At 45.5% G+C, this 14,442-nt stretch overlaps 1 protein-coding gene across 5 annotated transcripts in view; it reads right to left on the minus strand.

Moving 5' to 3' along the window:
• Nucleotides 1–2,093: 2,093 nt before the first annotated feature.
• The window catches only part of LOC118936572 (PHD finger protein 21B-like), a 177,776-nt gene continuing 165,427 nt past the window's right edge, over nt 2,094–14,442 (minus strand). For 4 of the 5 annotated variants that reach the window (XM_036956720.1, XM_036956717.1, XM_036956719.1 and 1 more), the window contains 3 exons: nt 13,777–13,843; nt 13,294–13,397; nt 2,094–2,665 (listed from right to left, as the gene is read on the minus strand). In XM_036956720.1, the coding sequence (XP_036812615.1) occupies nt 2,372–2,665; nt 13,294–13,397; nt 13,777–13,843 (465 nt within the window). In that variant the 3' untranslated portion in view covers nt 2,094–2,371. The remainder of the gene's footprint in view (nt 2,666–13,293; nt 13,398–13,776; nt 13,844–14,442) is intronic. The other variant, XM_036956718.1, reaches the window with a different exon arrangement.

Here is a 14,442-nt window from a genome sequence, read left to right on the forward strand (position 1 = left end):
TAACTAGAGATCAACACTTAACTGTTGCAGAGTGATATGACAGTCCTCTTCCCCCCCCCCTGTGATGAAGTCTAACTAGAGATCAACACTGAACTGTTGCAGAGTGATATGACAGTCCTCTTCCCCATCCCCCCTGTGATGAAGTCTAACTAGAGATCAACACTGAACTGTTGCAGAGTGATATGACAGTCCTCTTCCCCCCCATTCACTGGTGTTTGATCGTTTATTAAACTATAGAATAAGGAAACCCTGGTTGGATCTAGTTGTTCTCGAGGCAGTGTTCATTTTGTACCTTCCAGCAGACTAGAAAACAGTTCATTTGTACCTATCTAACAGACTAGAAACAGAACAATAGAAACAGTTGAAATCAGCAGGCTCTTCAAACGTCAAGTCATCATAACGAACATCATCTAGAGTTTAAAAAAAAAACTAATAGTGTGAAAACCAGAAAATATATTTTTTTAAATATACAAAACCAGGCAGGGATAAAAAAGCATGCCAGACATATTTGATACGTACACAGGATTTCCCAGTACTAAATGTAATGTTTTTTTTGGCATATTTTCTATAGTGGTGAAAAGAAAGGGATTAAAATGGGGTTGGATCACACAACTACAGGATGGTTCAAAATGGCCGCTTCTGAGTTGTTGTTGTTGTTGTTGTGAATCCGGTGACAGGAACATGGAGAAGGACCTGGGATAATTATACAACCTATATACAACGATAGATCCCTTCCATTAATATTCCTCAATACTCAAACTAAGTCATCAACAGCATGAAAAATACTCAACTCTCCTCTAGAAAGACTAAATTCTGTAGTCGTCTATAAATACTTTTTTTTCCCTCTTTAAACTATACTAATACTGAGAGAAAAAAAAGTGATTCTCTTGTTTTTTTGTTTTTGAAGGCTTGTATGTTTGTTTTTTTCCGTACATACACAATGAAAACTTCTCTCCCTGGGCCTTTTCCCACCTGATAACTATGGCAAAATGTTATACACAGAGACCTACTCTGATTTATAGCAGTACAGTCTTTTTGTTCTTCATATCCTTCCATTGTTCATTTGTAACTAACTACTCTAGTGTTGTCTCTCTCTCTCTCTCTCTCTATATATGCAGAACAAATATTATACCAGTTTATAAAATAACAAAAAAAAATCTAAAATATTTTTCGGGCCACACAGAAAATACCTATTTAATTTGCAGCACTGTGATCTAGCTTCTTTACGGTCCGAGTAAATACATTAAGGCCAAGAAACATGAATAATTACAAAAGAAAAATAAACTATAAATAAAATAAATCTCGTAAGCACTGTAGGTGTTGGGTTTAAAAAATACTCATCATGAAATGTAGTGAAAAGGAAGATGTGTTTTTTTTGTGTGTTTCTCGTTCATCCCCCTGCAGCTCTTCAACCGTACGGTTCACTAATATTCAATGGTTTCAATGGAGTCTCTGACCTCTTCTTCTTCTTAAAGAAACCCCCGCTGTCTTCAATGTCTCTGTGACAGGTGGCCACGTGGCATGGATACTTCGCCTGAGTCCCAAATGGCACCCTATTCCCTATATAGTGCACTACTTTAGACCAGAGCCCTATTCCCTATATAGTGCACTACTTTAGACCAGAGCCCTATTCCCTATATAGTACACTACTTTAGACCAGAGCCCTATTCCCCCCTATATAGTGCACTACTTTAGACCAGAGCCCTATTCCCTATATAGTGCACTACTTTAGACCAGAGGCCTATTCCCTATATAGTGCACTACTTTAGTCCAGAGCCCTATTCCCTATATAGTGCACTACTTTAGACCAGAGCCCTATTCCCTATATAGTGCACTACTTTAGACCAGAGCCCTATACCCTATATAGTACACTACTTTAGACCAGGGCCCTATTCCCTATATAGTACACTACTTTAGACCAGAACCCTATTCCCTATATAGTGCACTACTTTAGACCAGAGCCCTATTCCCTATATAGTGCACTACTTTAGACCAAAGCCCTATTCCCTATATAGTGCACTACTTTAGACAGAGCCCCATTCCCTATATAGTGCACTACTTTAGACCAGAGCCCTATTCCCTATATAGTGCACTACTTTAGACCAGAGCCCTATTCCCTATATAGTGTACTACTTTAGACCAGAGCCCTATTCCCTATATAGTACACTACTTTAGACCAGAGCCCTATTCCCTATATAGTGTACTACTTCAGACCAGGGCTCTGATGTCAAATGGACATGTCTTTGAAACTTCTCCTATGGGTCCGTTTACTAAAAGTTCTACACTATATAGGGAATAGAGTGCCATTTGTGGGCCAGCCTTGGACTGTGAACTGTGGCCCCCTGGTGGGCTGGGGTGGTACTACTAGAGCTCAGACATTGCCCTGAGCCTGGCTCTGTGTCTGAGACTGTGGCATGACCAGAGTCTTCTGCTGCAGTAGCACAGACGGTCCAGCAGGGGGCACTGTGTGTGTGGCGGCGCCGGAGGGTTTGATCCAGGGCAGGGAGAGCAGGGACACTCCGGTGGTGGTGGCGGTGGCTGTCATGGTAACCTGGATCATCTGGTCTCTTTGGATCAGACGAATCAGAGCCTTGAGACGCTCCAGGGAGGACTGGGTGTCCCTCTGTTGACCAATCAGACGCTCCCGCACGTCCATCACCTTCTGCTGGGACAGAGACACAGGAACATAAACATGTGTAAGTACTGACGAAGACATCTGGCTAGTTAGTTAGCAGTCTGCTTCACTGTTGAGCTCCATCTGACTAGTTAGTTAGCAGTCTGCTTCACTGTTGAGCTCCATCTGGCTAGTTAGTTTAGCAGTCTGCTTCACTGTTGAACTCCATCTGACTAGTTAGTTAGCAGTTTGCTTCACTGTTGAGCTCCATCTGGCTAGTTAGTTAGCAGTCTGCTTCACTGTTGAGCTCCATCTGACTAGTTAGTTAGCAGTCTGCTTCACTGTTGAGCTCCATCTGGCTAGTTAGTTTAGCAGTCTGCTTCACTGTTGAGCTCCATCTGACTAGTTAGTTAGCAGTCTGCTTCACTGTTGAGCTCCATCTGACTAGTTAGTTAGCAGTCTGCTTCACTGTTGAACTCCATCTGACTGGTTAGTTAGCAGTCTGCTTCACTGTTGAGCTCCATCTGACTAGTTAGTAGCAGTCTGCTTCACTGTTGAGCTCCATCTGACTAGTTAGTTAGCAGTCTGCTTCACTGTTGAACTCCATCTGACTGGTTAGTTAGCAGTCTGCTTCACTGTTGAGCTCCATCTGGCTAGTTAGTTTAGCAGTCTGCTTCACTGTTGAGCTCCATCTGACTAGTTAGTTAGCAGTCTGCTGTTGAGCTCCATCTGGCTAGTTAGTTAGCAGTCTGCTTCACTGTTGAACTCCATCTGACTAGTTAGTTAGCAGTCTGCTTCACTGTTGAGCTCCATCTGGCTAGTTAGTTAGCAGTCTGCTTCACTGTTGAGCTCCATCTGGCTAGTTAGTAGCAGTCTGCTGTTGAACTCCATCTGACTAGTTAGTAGCAGTCTGCTTCACTGTTGAGCTCCATCTGACTAGTTAGTTAGCAGTCTGCTTCACTGTTGAGCTCCATCTGACTAGTTAGTAGCAGTCTGCTTCACTGTTGAGCTCCATCTGACTAGTTAGTTAGCAGTCTGCTTCACTGTTGAGCTCCATCTGACTAGTTAGTTAGCAGTCTGCTTCACTGTTGAGCTCCATCTGGCTAGTTAGTTAGCAGTCTGCTTCACTGTTGAGCTCCATCTGGCTAGTTAGTTAGCAGTCTGCTTCACTGTTGAGCTCCATCTGACTAGTTAGTTAGCAGTCTGCTTCACTGTTGAACTCCATCTGACTAGTTAGTTAGCAGTCTGCTTCACTGTTGAGCTCCATCTGGCTAGTTAGTTAGCAGTCTGCTTCACTGTTGAACTCCATCTGACTAGTTAGTTAGCAGTCTGCTGTTGAGCTCCATCTGGCTAGTTAGTTAGCAGTCTGCTTCACTGTTGAACTCCATCTGACTAGTTAGTTAGCAGTCTGCTTCACTGTTGAGCTCCATCTGGCTAGTTAGTTAGCAGTCTGCTTCACTGTTGAGCTCCATCTGGCTAGTTAGTAGCAGTCTGCTGTTGAACTCCATCTGACTAGTTAGTAGCAGTCTGCTTCACTGTTGAGCTCCATCTGACTAGTTAGTTAGCAGTCTGCTTCACTGTTGAGCTCCATCTGACTAGTTAGTAGCAGTCTGCTTCACTGTTGAGCTCCATCTGACTAGTTAGTTAGCAGTCTGCTTCACTGTTGAGCTCCATCTGGCTAGTTAGTTAGCAGTCTGCTTCACTGTTGAGCTCCATCTGACTAGTTAGTTAGCAGTCTGCTGTTGAGCTCCATCTGGCTAGTTAGTTAGCAGTCTGCTTCACTGTTGAGCTCCATCTGGCTAGTTAGTTAGCAGTCTGCTTCACTGTTGAGCTCCATCTGGCTAGTTAGTTAGCAGTCTGCTTCACTGTTGAGCTCCATCTGGCTAGTTAGTTAGCAGTCTGCTTCACTGTTGAGCTCCATCTGACTAGTTAGTTAGCAGTCTGCTTCACTGTTGAGCTCCATCTGGCTAGTTAGTTAGCAGTCTGCTTCACTGTTGATCTCCATCTGGCTAGTTAGCTAGCAGTCTGCTTCACTGTTGAGCTCCATCTGGCTAGTTAGTTAGCAGTCTGCTTCACTGTTGAGCTCCATCTGGCTAGTTAGTTAGCAGTCTGTTTCACTGTTGAGCTCCATCTGGCTAGTTAGTAGCAGTCTGCTCCACTGTTGAGCTCCATCTGACTAGTTAGTTAGCAGTCTGCTTCACTGTTGAGCTCCATCTGACTAGTTAGTTAGCAGTCTGCTGTTGAGCTCCATCTGGCTAGTTAGTAGCAGTCTGCTTCACTGTTGATCTCCATCTGGCTAGTTAGCTAGCAGTCTGCTTCACTGTTGAGCTCCATCTGACTAGTTAGTTAGCAGTCTGCTTCACTGTTGAGCTCCATCTGACTAGTGAGTTAGCAGTCTGCTTCACTGTTGAGCTCCATCTGACTAGTTAGTTAGCAGTCTGCTTCACTGTTGAGCTCCATCTGACTAGTTAGTTAGCAGTCTGCTTCACTGTTGAGCTCCATCTGACTAGTTAGTTAGCAGTCTGCTTCACTGTTGAGCTCCATCTGGCTAGTTAGTTAGCAGTCTGCTTCACTGTTGAGCTCCATCTGGCTAGTTAGTTAGCAGTCTGCTTCACTGTTGAGCTCCATCTGGCTAGTTAGCAGTCTGCTTCACTGTTGAGCTCCATCTGACTAGTTAGTTAGCAGTCTGCTTCACTGTTGAGCTCCATCTGACTAGTTAGTAGCAGTCTGCTTCACTGTTGAGCTCCATCTGACTAGTTAGTAGCAGTCTGCTTCACTGTTGAGCTCCATCTGAATAGTTAGTTAGCAGTCTGCTTCACTGTTGAGCTCCATCTGGCTAGTTAGTTAGCAGTCTGCTTCACTGTTGAGCTCCATCTGGCTAGTTAGTTAGCAGTCTGCTTCACTGTTGAACTCCATCTGACTAGTTAGTTAGCAGTCTGCTTCACTGTTGAACTCCATCTGGATAGTTAGTAGCAGTCTGCTGTTGAACTCCATCTGACTAGTTAGTTAGCAGTCTGCTTCACTGTTGAGCTCCATCTGGCTAGTTAGTTAGCAGTCTGCTTCACTGTTGAGCTCCATCTGGCTAGTTAGCAGTCTGCTTCACTGTTGAGCTCCATCTGACTAGTTAGTTAGCAGTCTGCTTCACTGTTGAGCTCCATCTGACTAGTTAGTAGCAGTCTGCTTCACTGTTGAGCTCCATCTGACTAGTTAGTTAGCAGTCTGCTTCACTGTTGAGCTCCATCTGGCTAGTTAGTTAGCAGTCTGCTTCACTGTTGATCTCCATCTGGCTAGTTAGCTAGCAGTCTGCTTCACTGTTGAGCTCCATCTGGCTAGTTAGTTAGCAGTCTGCTTCACTGTTGAGCTCCATCTGGCTAGTTAGTTAGCAGTCTGTTTCACTGTTGAGCTCCATCTGGCTAGTTAGTAGCAGTCTGCTCCACTGTTGAGCTCCATCTGACTAGTTAGTTAGCAGTCTGCTTCACTGTTGAGCTCCATCTGACTAGTTAGTTAGCAGTCTGCTGTTGAGCTCCATCTGGCTAGTTAGTAGCAGTCTGCTTCACTGTTGATCTCCATCTGGCTAGTTAGCTAGCAGTCTGCTTCACTGTTGAGCTCCATCTGACTAGTTAGTTAGCAGTCTGCTTCACTGTTGAGCTCCATCTGACTAGTGAGTTAGCAGTCTGCTTCACTGTTGAGCTCCATCTGACTAGTTAGTTAGCAGTCTGCTTCACTGTTGAGCTCCATCTGACTAGTTAGTTAGCAGTCTGCTTCACTGTTGAGCTCCATCTGACTAGTTAGTTAGCAGTCTGCTTCACTGTTGAGCTCCATCTGGCTAGTTAGTTAGCAGTCTGCTTCACTGTTGAGCTCCATCTGGCTAGTTAGTTAGCAGTCTGCTTCACTGTTGAGCTCCATCTGGCTAGTTAGCAGTCTGCTTCACTGTTGAGCTCCATCTGACTAGTTAGTTAGCAGTCTGCTTCACTGTTGAGCTCCATCTGACTAGTTAGTAGCAGTCTGCTTCACTGTTGAGCTCCATCTGACTAGTTAGTAGCAGTCTGCTTCACTGTTGAGCTCCATCTGAATAGTTAGTTAGCAGTCTGCTTCACTGTTGAGCTCCATCTGGCTAGTTAGTTAGCAGTCTGCTTCACTGTTGAGCTCCATCTGGCTAGTTAGTTAGCAGTCTGCTTCACTGTTGAACTCCATCTGACTAGTTAGTTAGCAGTCTGCTTCACTGTTGAACTCCATCTGGATAGTTAGTAGCAGTCTGCTGTTGAACTCCATCTGACTAGTTAGTTAGCAGTCTGCTTCACTGTTGAGCTCCATCTGGCTAGTTAGTTAGCAGTCTGCTTCACTGTTGAGCTCCATCTGGCTAGTTAGCAGTCTGCTTCACTGTTGAGCTCCATCTGACTAGTTAGTTAGCAGTCTGCTTCACTGTTGAGCTCCATCTGACTAGTTAGTAGCAGTCTGCTTCACTGTTGAGCTCCATCTGACTAGTTAGTAGCAGTCTGCTTCACTGTTGAGCTCCATCTGACTAGTTAGTTAGCAGTCTGCTTCACTGTTGAGCTCCATCTGGCTAGTTAGTTAGCAGTCTGCTTCACTGTTGAGCTCCATCTGGCTAGTTAGTTAGCAGTCTGCTTCACTGTTGAACTCCATCTGACTAGTTAGTTAGCAGTCTGCTTCACTGTTGAACTCCATCTGGATAGTTAGTAGCAGTCTGCTGTTGAACTCCATCTGACTAGTTAGTTAGCAGTCTGCTTCACTGTTGAGCTCCATCTGACTAGTTAGTTAGCAGTCTGCTTCACTGTTGAGCTCCATCTGGCTAGTTAGTTAGCAGTCTGCTTCACTGTTGAACTCCATCTGACTAGTTAGTTAGCAGTCTGCTTCACTGTTGAGCTCCATCTGGCTAGTTAGTTAGCAGTCTGCTTCACTGTTGATCTCCATATGGCTAGTTAGCTAGCAGTCTGCTTCACTGTTGAGCTCCATCTGGCTAGTTAGTTAGCAGTCTGCTTCACTGTTGAGCTCCATCTGGCTAGTTAGTTAGCAGTCTGCTTCACTGTTGAGCTCCATCTGGCTAGTTAGTAGCAGTCTGCTTCACTGTTGAGCTCCATCTGACTAGTTAGTTAGCAGTCTGCTTCACTGTTGAGCTCCATCTGACTAGTTAGTTAGCAGTCTGCTGTTGAGCTCCATCTGGCTAGTTAGTAGCAGTCTGCTTCACTGTTGATCTCCATCTGGCTAGTTAGCTAGCAGTCTGCTTCACTGTTGAGCTCCATCTGGCTAGTTAGTAGCAGTCTGCTACAAAAAAAATGCCCTTGCTAGAAGAATGTGTTTCAGACATAAGGAAGTGGATGGCTGCAAACTTTCTACTTTTAAACTCGGACAAAACAGAGATGCTTGTTCTAGGTCCCACGAAACAAAGAGATCTTCTGTTGAATCTGACAATTAATCTTAATGGTTGTACAGTCGTCTCAAATAAAACTGTGAAGGACCTCGGCGTTACTCTGGACCCTGATCTCTCTTTTGAAGAACATATCAAGACCATTTCAAGGACAGCTTTTTTCCATCTACGTAACATTGCAAAAATCAGGAACTTTCTGTCCAAAAATGATGCAGAAAAATTTATCCATGCTTTTGTCACTTCCAGGTTAGACTACTGCAATGCTCTACTTTCCGGCTACCCGGATAAAGCACTAAATAAACTTCAGTTAGTGCTAAATACGGCTGCTAGAATCCTGACTAGAACCAAAAAATTTGATCATATTACTCCAGTGCTAGCCTCTCTACACTGGCTTCCTGTCAAAGCAAGGGCTGATTTCAAGGTTTTACTGCTAACCTACAAAGCATTACATGGGCTTGCTCCTATCTATCTCTCTGATTTGGTCCTGCCGTACATACCTACACGTACGCTACGGTCACAAGACGCAGGCCTCCTAATTGTCCCTAGAATTTTTAAGCAAACAGCTGGAGGCAGGGCTTTCTCCTATAGAGCTCCATTTTTATGGAACGGTCTGCCTACCCATGTCAGAGACGCAAACTCGGTCTCAACCTTTAAGTCTCTACTGAAGACTCATCTCTTCAGTGGGTCATATGATTGAGTGTAGTCTGGCCCAGGAGTGGGAGGGTGAACGGAAAGGCTCTGGAGCAACGAACCACCCTTGCTGTCTCTGCCTGGCCGGTTCCCCTCTTTCCACTGGGATTCTCTGCCTCTAACCCTATTACAGGGGCTGAGTCACTGGCTTTACTGGGGCTCTCTCATGCCGTCCCTGGAGGAGGTGCGTCACCTGAGTGGGTTGAGTCACTGATGTGGTCATCCTGTCTGGGTTGGCGCCCCCCCCCCCCCTTAAGTTGTGCCGTGGCGGAGGTCTTTGTGGGCTATACTCAGCCTTGTCTCAGGATGGTAAGTTGGTGGTTGAAGATATCCCTCTAGTGGTGTGGGGGCTGTGCTTTGGCAAAGTGGGTGGGGTTATATCCTTCCTGTTTGGCCCTGTCCGGGGGTGTCCTCGGAGTGGGCCACAGTGTCTCCTGACCCCTCCTGTCTCAGCCTCCAGTATTTATGCTGCAGTAGTTTATGTGTCGGGGGGCTAGGGTCAGTTTGTTATATCTGGAGTACTTCTCCTGTCCTATTCGGTGTCCTGTGTGAATCTAAGTGTGCGTTCTCTAATTCTCTCCTTCTCTCTTTCTCTCTCTCGGAGGACCTGAGCCCTAGGACCATGCCCCAGGACTACCTGACATGATGACTCCTTGCTGTCCCCAGTCCACCTGGCTGTGCTGCTGCTCCAGTTTCAACTGTTCTGCCTTATTATTATTCGACCATGCTGATCATTTATGAACATTTGAACATCTTGGCCATGTTCTGTTATAATCTCCACCCGGCACAGCCAGAAGAGGACTGGCCATCCCACATATGCTCTCTCTAATTCTCTCTTTCTTTCTCTCTCTCGGAGGACCTGAGCCCTAGGACCATGCCCCAGGAATACCTGACATGATGACTCCTTGCTGTCCCCAGTCCACCTGACTGTGCTGCTGCTCCAGTTTCAACTATTCTGCCTTATTATTATTCGACCATGCTGGTCATTTATGAACATTTGAACATCTTGACCATGTTTTGTTATAATCTCCACCCGGCACAGCCAGAAGAGGACTGGCCACCCCACATAGCCTGGTTCCTCTCTAGGTTTCTTCCTAGGTTTTGGCCTTTCTAGGGAGTTTTTCCTAGCCACCGTGCTTCTTCACCTGCATTGCTTGCTGTTTGGGGTTTTAGGCTGGGTTTCTGTACAGCACTTTGAGATATCAGCTGATGTACGAAGGGCTATATAAAATAAATTTGATTGATTGATTGAGCTCCATCTGGCTAGTTAGTTAGCAGTCTGCTTCACTGTTGAGCTCCATCTGACTAGTTAGTTAGCAGTCTGCTGTTGAGCTCCATCTGGCTAGTTAGTAGCAGTCTGCTTCACTGTTGATCTCCATCTGGCTAGTTAGCTAGCAGTCTGCTTCACTGTTGAGCTCCATCTGACTAGTTAGTTAGCAGTCTGCTTCACTGTTGAGCTCCATCTGACTAGTGAGTTAGCAGTCTGCTTCACTGTTGAGCTCCATCTGACTAGTTAGTTAGCAGTCTGCTTCACTGTTGAGCTCCATCTGACTAGTTAGTTAGCAGTCTGCTTCACTGTTGAGCTCCATCTGACTAGTCAGTTAGCAGTCTGCTTCACTGTTGAGCTCCATCTGGCTAGTTAGTTAGCAGTCTGCTTCACTGTTGAGCTCCATCTGGCTAGTTAGTTAGCAGTCTGCTTCACTGTTGAGCTCCATCTGGCTAGTTAGCAGTCTGCTTCACTGTTGAGCTCCATCTGGCTAGTTAGTTAGCAGTCTGCTTCACTGTTGAACTCCATCTGACTAGTTAGTTAGCAGTCTGCTTCACTGTTGAACTCCATCTGGATAGTTAGTAGCAGTCTGCTGTTGAACTCCATCTGACTAGTTAGTTAGCAGTCTGCTTCACTGTTGAGCTCCATCTGGCTAGTTAGTTAGCAGTCTGCTTCACTGTTGAGCTCCATCTGGCTAGTTAGCAGTCTGCTTCACTGTTGAGCTCCATCTGACTAGTTAGTTAGCAGTCTGCTTCACTGTTGAGCTCCATCTGACTAGTTAGTAGCAGTCTGCTTCACTGTTGAGCTCCATCTGACTAGTTAGTAGCAGTCTGCTTCACTGTTGAGCTCCATCTGACTAGTTAGTTAGCAGTCTGCTTCACTGTTGAGCTCCATCTGGCTAGTTAGTTAGCAGTCTGCTTCACTGTTGAGCTCCATCTGGCTAGTTAGTTAGCAGTCTGCTTCACTGTTGAACTCCATCTGACTAGTTAGTTAGCAGTCTGCTTCACTGTTGAACTCCATCTGGATAGTTAGTAGCAGTCTGCTGTTGAACTCCATCTGACTAGTTAGTTAGCAGTCTGCTTCACTGTTGAGCTCCATCTGACTAGTTAGTTAGCAGTCTGCTTCACTGTTGAGCTCCATCTGGCTAGTTAGTTAGCAGTCTGCTTCACTGTTGAACTCCATCTGACTAGTTAGTTAGCAGTCTGCTTCACTGTTGAGCTCCATCTGACTAGTTAGTTAGCAGTCTGCTTCACTGTTGAGCTCCATCTGGCTAGTTAGTTAGCAGTCTGCTTCACTGTTGAGCTCCATCTGGCTAGTTAGTTAGCAGTCTGCTTCACTGTTGAGCTCCATCTGACTAGTTAGTTAGCAGTCTGCTTCACTGTTGAGCTCCATCTGGCTAGTTAGTTAGCAGTCTGCTTCACTGTTGATCTCCATATGGCTAGTTAGCTAGCAGTCTGCTTCACTGTTGAGCTCCATCTGGCTAGTTAGTTAGCAGTCTGCTTCACTGTTGAGCTCCATCTGGCTAGTTAGTTAGCAGTCTGCTTCAATGTTGAGCTCCATCTGGCTAGTTAGTAGCAGTCTGCTTCACTGTTGAGCTCTATCTGACTAGTTAGTTAGCAGTCTGCTTCACTGTTGAGCTCCATCTGACTAGTTAGTTAGCAGTCTGCTGTTGAGCTCCATCTGGCTAGTTAGTAGCAGTCTGCTTCACTGTTGATCTCCATCTGGCTAGTTAGCTAGCAGTCTGCTTCACTGTTGAGCTCCATCTGGCTAGTTAGTTAGCAGTCTGCTTCACTGTTGAGCTCCATCTGGCTAGTTAGTTAGCAGTCTGCTTCACTGTTGAGCTCCATCTGACTAGTTAGTTAGCAGTCTGCTTCACTGTTGAGCTCCATCTGACTAGTTAGTTAGCAGTCTGCTTCACTGTTGAGCTCCATCTGACTAGTTAGTTAGCAGTCTGCTTCACTGTTGAGCTCCATCTGACTAGTTAGTTAGCAGTCTGCTTCACTGTTGAGCTCCATCTGACTAGTTAGTTAGCAGTCTGCTTCACTGTTGAGCTCCATCTGGCTAGTTAGTTAGCAGTCTGCTTCACTGTTGAGCTCCATCTGGCTAGTTAGTTAGCAGTCTGCTTCACTGTTGAGCTCCATCTGGCTAGTTAGCAGTCTGCTTCACTGTTGAGCTCCATCTGACTAGTTAGTTAGCAGTCTGCTTCACTGTTGAGCTCCATCTGACTAGTTAGTAGCAGTCTGCTTCACTGTTGAGCTCCATCTGACTAGTTAGTTAGCAGTCTGCTTCACTGTTGAGCTCCATCTGACTAGTTAGTTAGCAGTCTGCTTCACTGTTGAGCTCCATCTGACTAGTTAGTTAGCAGTCTGCTTCACTGTTGAGCTCCTGATCTCAATGGAAATCACTACGTTACCGTCCCAACACAATAATCAGAGAGGAACGAAGCGAACCGAGAGGATCCACTCCCGTCAAAATCTGTCCATGTGGGAATACAGTGAGCAGACCGATAAGCAGACCACCTGCCTTCCCACCTTCGGGTCAACGCCTCCCATTGATAAGGTGGAGACCATCTCAACATTATATGCAGGATCTCTGCTGTAATTCAATCAAACTTGCAGTGTGGTAAAATCACATTCTAGGTATGAGTGAGGGATTAACCTAGTCTAGGGTACGTATTGCGTGTTTGTTGGTGTTGGGTCAAGGTCATAAGGTCAGAGGTCATGAGGGACAATGAGGGACTTGCTGAGCTTCTGGTCCTGCTGTACTGTGTTGTCAGGGGTCAGAGGTCATACCGTGAGGGACTTGCTGATCTTCTGGTCCTGCTGTACTGTGTTGTGAGTGTGTCAGGGGTAAGAGGTCATACCGTGAGGGACTTGCTGATCTTCTGGTCCTGCTGTACTGTGTTGTGAGTGTGTCAGGGGTCGGAGGTCATACCGTGAGGGACGTGCTGAGTTGCTGGACCTGCTGTACTGTGTTGTGAGTGTGTCAGGGGTCAGAGGTCATACCGTGAGGGACTTGCTGAATTTCTGGTCCTGCTGTACCGTGTTGTGAGTGTGTCAGGGGTCAGAGGTCATACCGTGAGGGACTTGTTGGTCCTGCTGTACAGTGTTGTGAGTGTGTCAGGGGTCAGAGGTCATACTGTGAGGGACTTGTTGGTCCTGCTGTATTGTGTTGTGAGTGTGTCAGGGGTCAGAGGTCATACCGTGAGGGACTTGCTGAGCTTCTGGTCCTGTGTTGTGAGTGTGTCAGGTGTCAGAGGTCATACCCTGAGGGACTTGCTGAGTTGCTGGTCCTGCTGTACTGTGTTGTGAGTGTGTCAATGGTCAGAGGTCATACCGTGAGTGACGTGCTGAGTTGCTGGTCCTGTTCTTCCAGGTGAGCACACTCCTTCTTCAGCTCTACATTCCTTCTGAGCAGACTCCTCTTCTCCCCCTCTCTCACTAAACACACAATACACCTAGCATTAACACAGTATAACACACAATACACCTAGCATTAACACAGCTTAACACACACACACCTAGCATTAACACAGCATAACACACACACACCTAGCATTAACACAGCATAACACACAATACACCTAGCATTAACACAGCATAACACACAATACACCTAGCATTCACACAGCTTAACACACACACACACCTAGTATTAAAACAGCATAACACACACACACACACACACACACACACACACACACACACACACACACACACACACACACACACACACACACACACACCAACTAGTATTAACACAGCATAACACACACTGCAGGCCCAACAGCCACATGCGAGCCAAGTAAAGGTGTCTCACCCGTCTTGTGTGTCACATAGGACTGGACAAAGTTCTGTGGCCACGACATGTTCTCTTTGTTCAGAACCTTCAGGAGGAAGGAAAACACAAGGTTATAAAATGGAGGACGATACAAGGTTATAAAATGGAGGACGACACAAGGTTATAAAATGGAGGACGATACAAGGTTATAAAATGGAGGACGATACAAGGTTATAAAATGGAGCACGATACAAGGTTCTAAAATGGAGGACGATACAAGGTTATAAAATGGAGGACGACACAAGGTTATAAAATGGAGGACGATACAAAGTTATAAAATGGAGGACGATACAAGGTTATAAAATGGAGGACGACACAAGGTTATAAAATGGAGGACGATACAAGGTTATAAAATGGAGGACGATACAAGGTTATAAAATGGAGGACGATACAAGGTTATAAAATGGAGGACGACACAAGGTTATAAAATGGAGGACGATACAAGGTTATAAAATGGAGGACGACACAAGGTTATAAAATGGAGGACGACACAAGGTTATAAAATGGAGGACGATACAAGGTTATGAAATGGAGGACGATACAAGGTTATAAAATGGAGGACGATACAAGTTTATAAAATGGAGGACGATACAAGGTTATAAAATGGAGGACGACACAAGGTTATAAAGTGGAGGACGACACAAG

Source organism: Oncorhynchus mykiss, chromosome 21 (assembly GCF_013265735.2).
Source record: "Oncorhynchus mykiss isolate Arlee chromosome 21, USDA_OmykA_1.1, whole genome shotgun sequence".
Classification (NCBI taxonomy): Eukaryota; Metazoa; Chordata; class Actinopteri; order Salmoniformes; family Salmonidae; genus Oncorhynchus; species Oncorhynchus mykiss.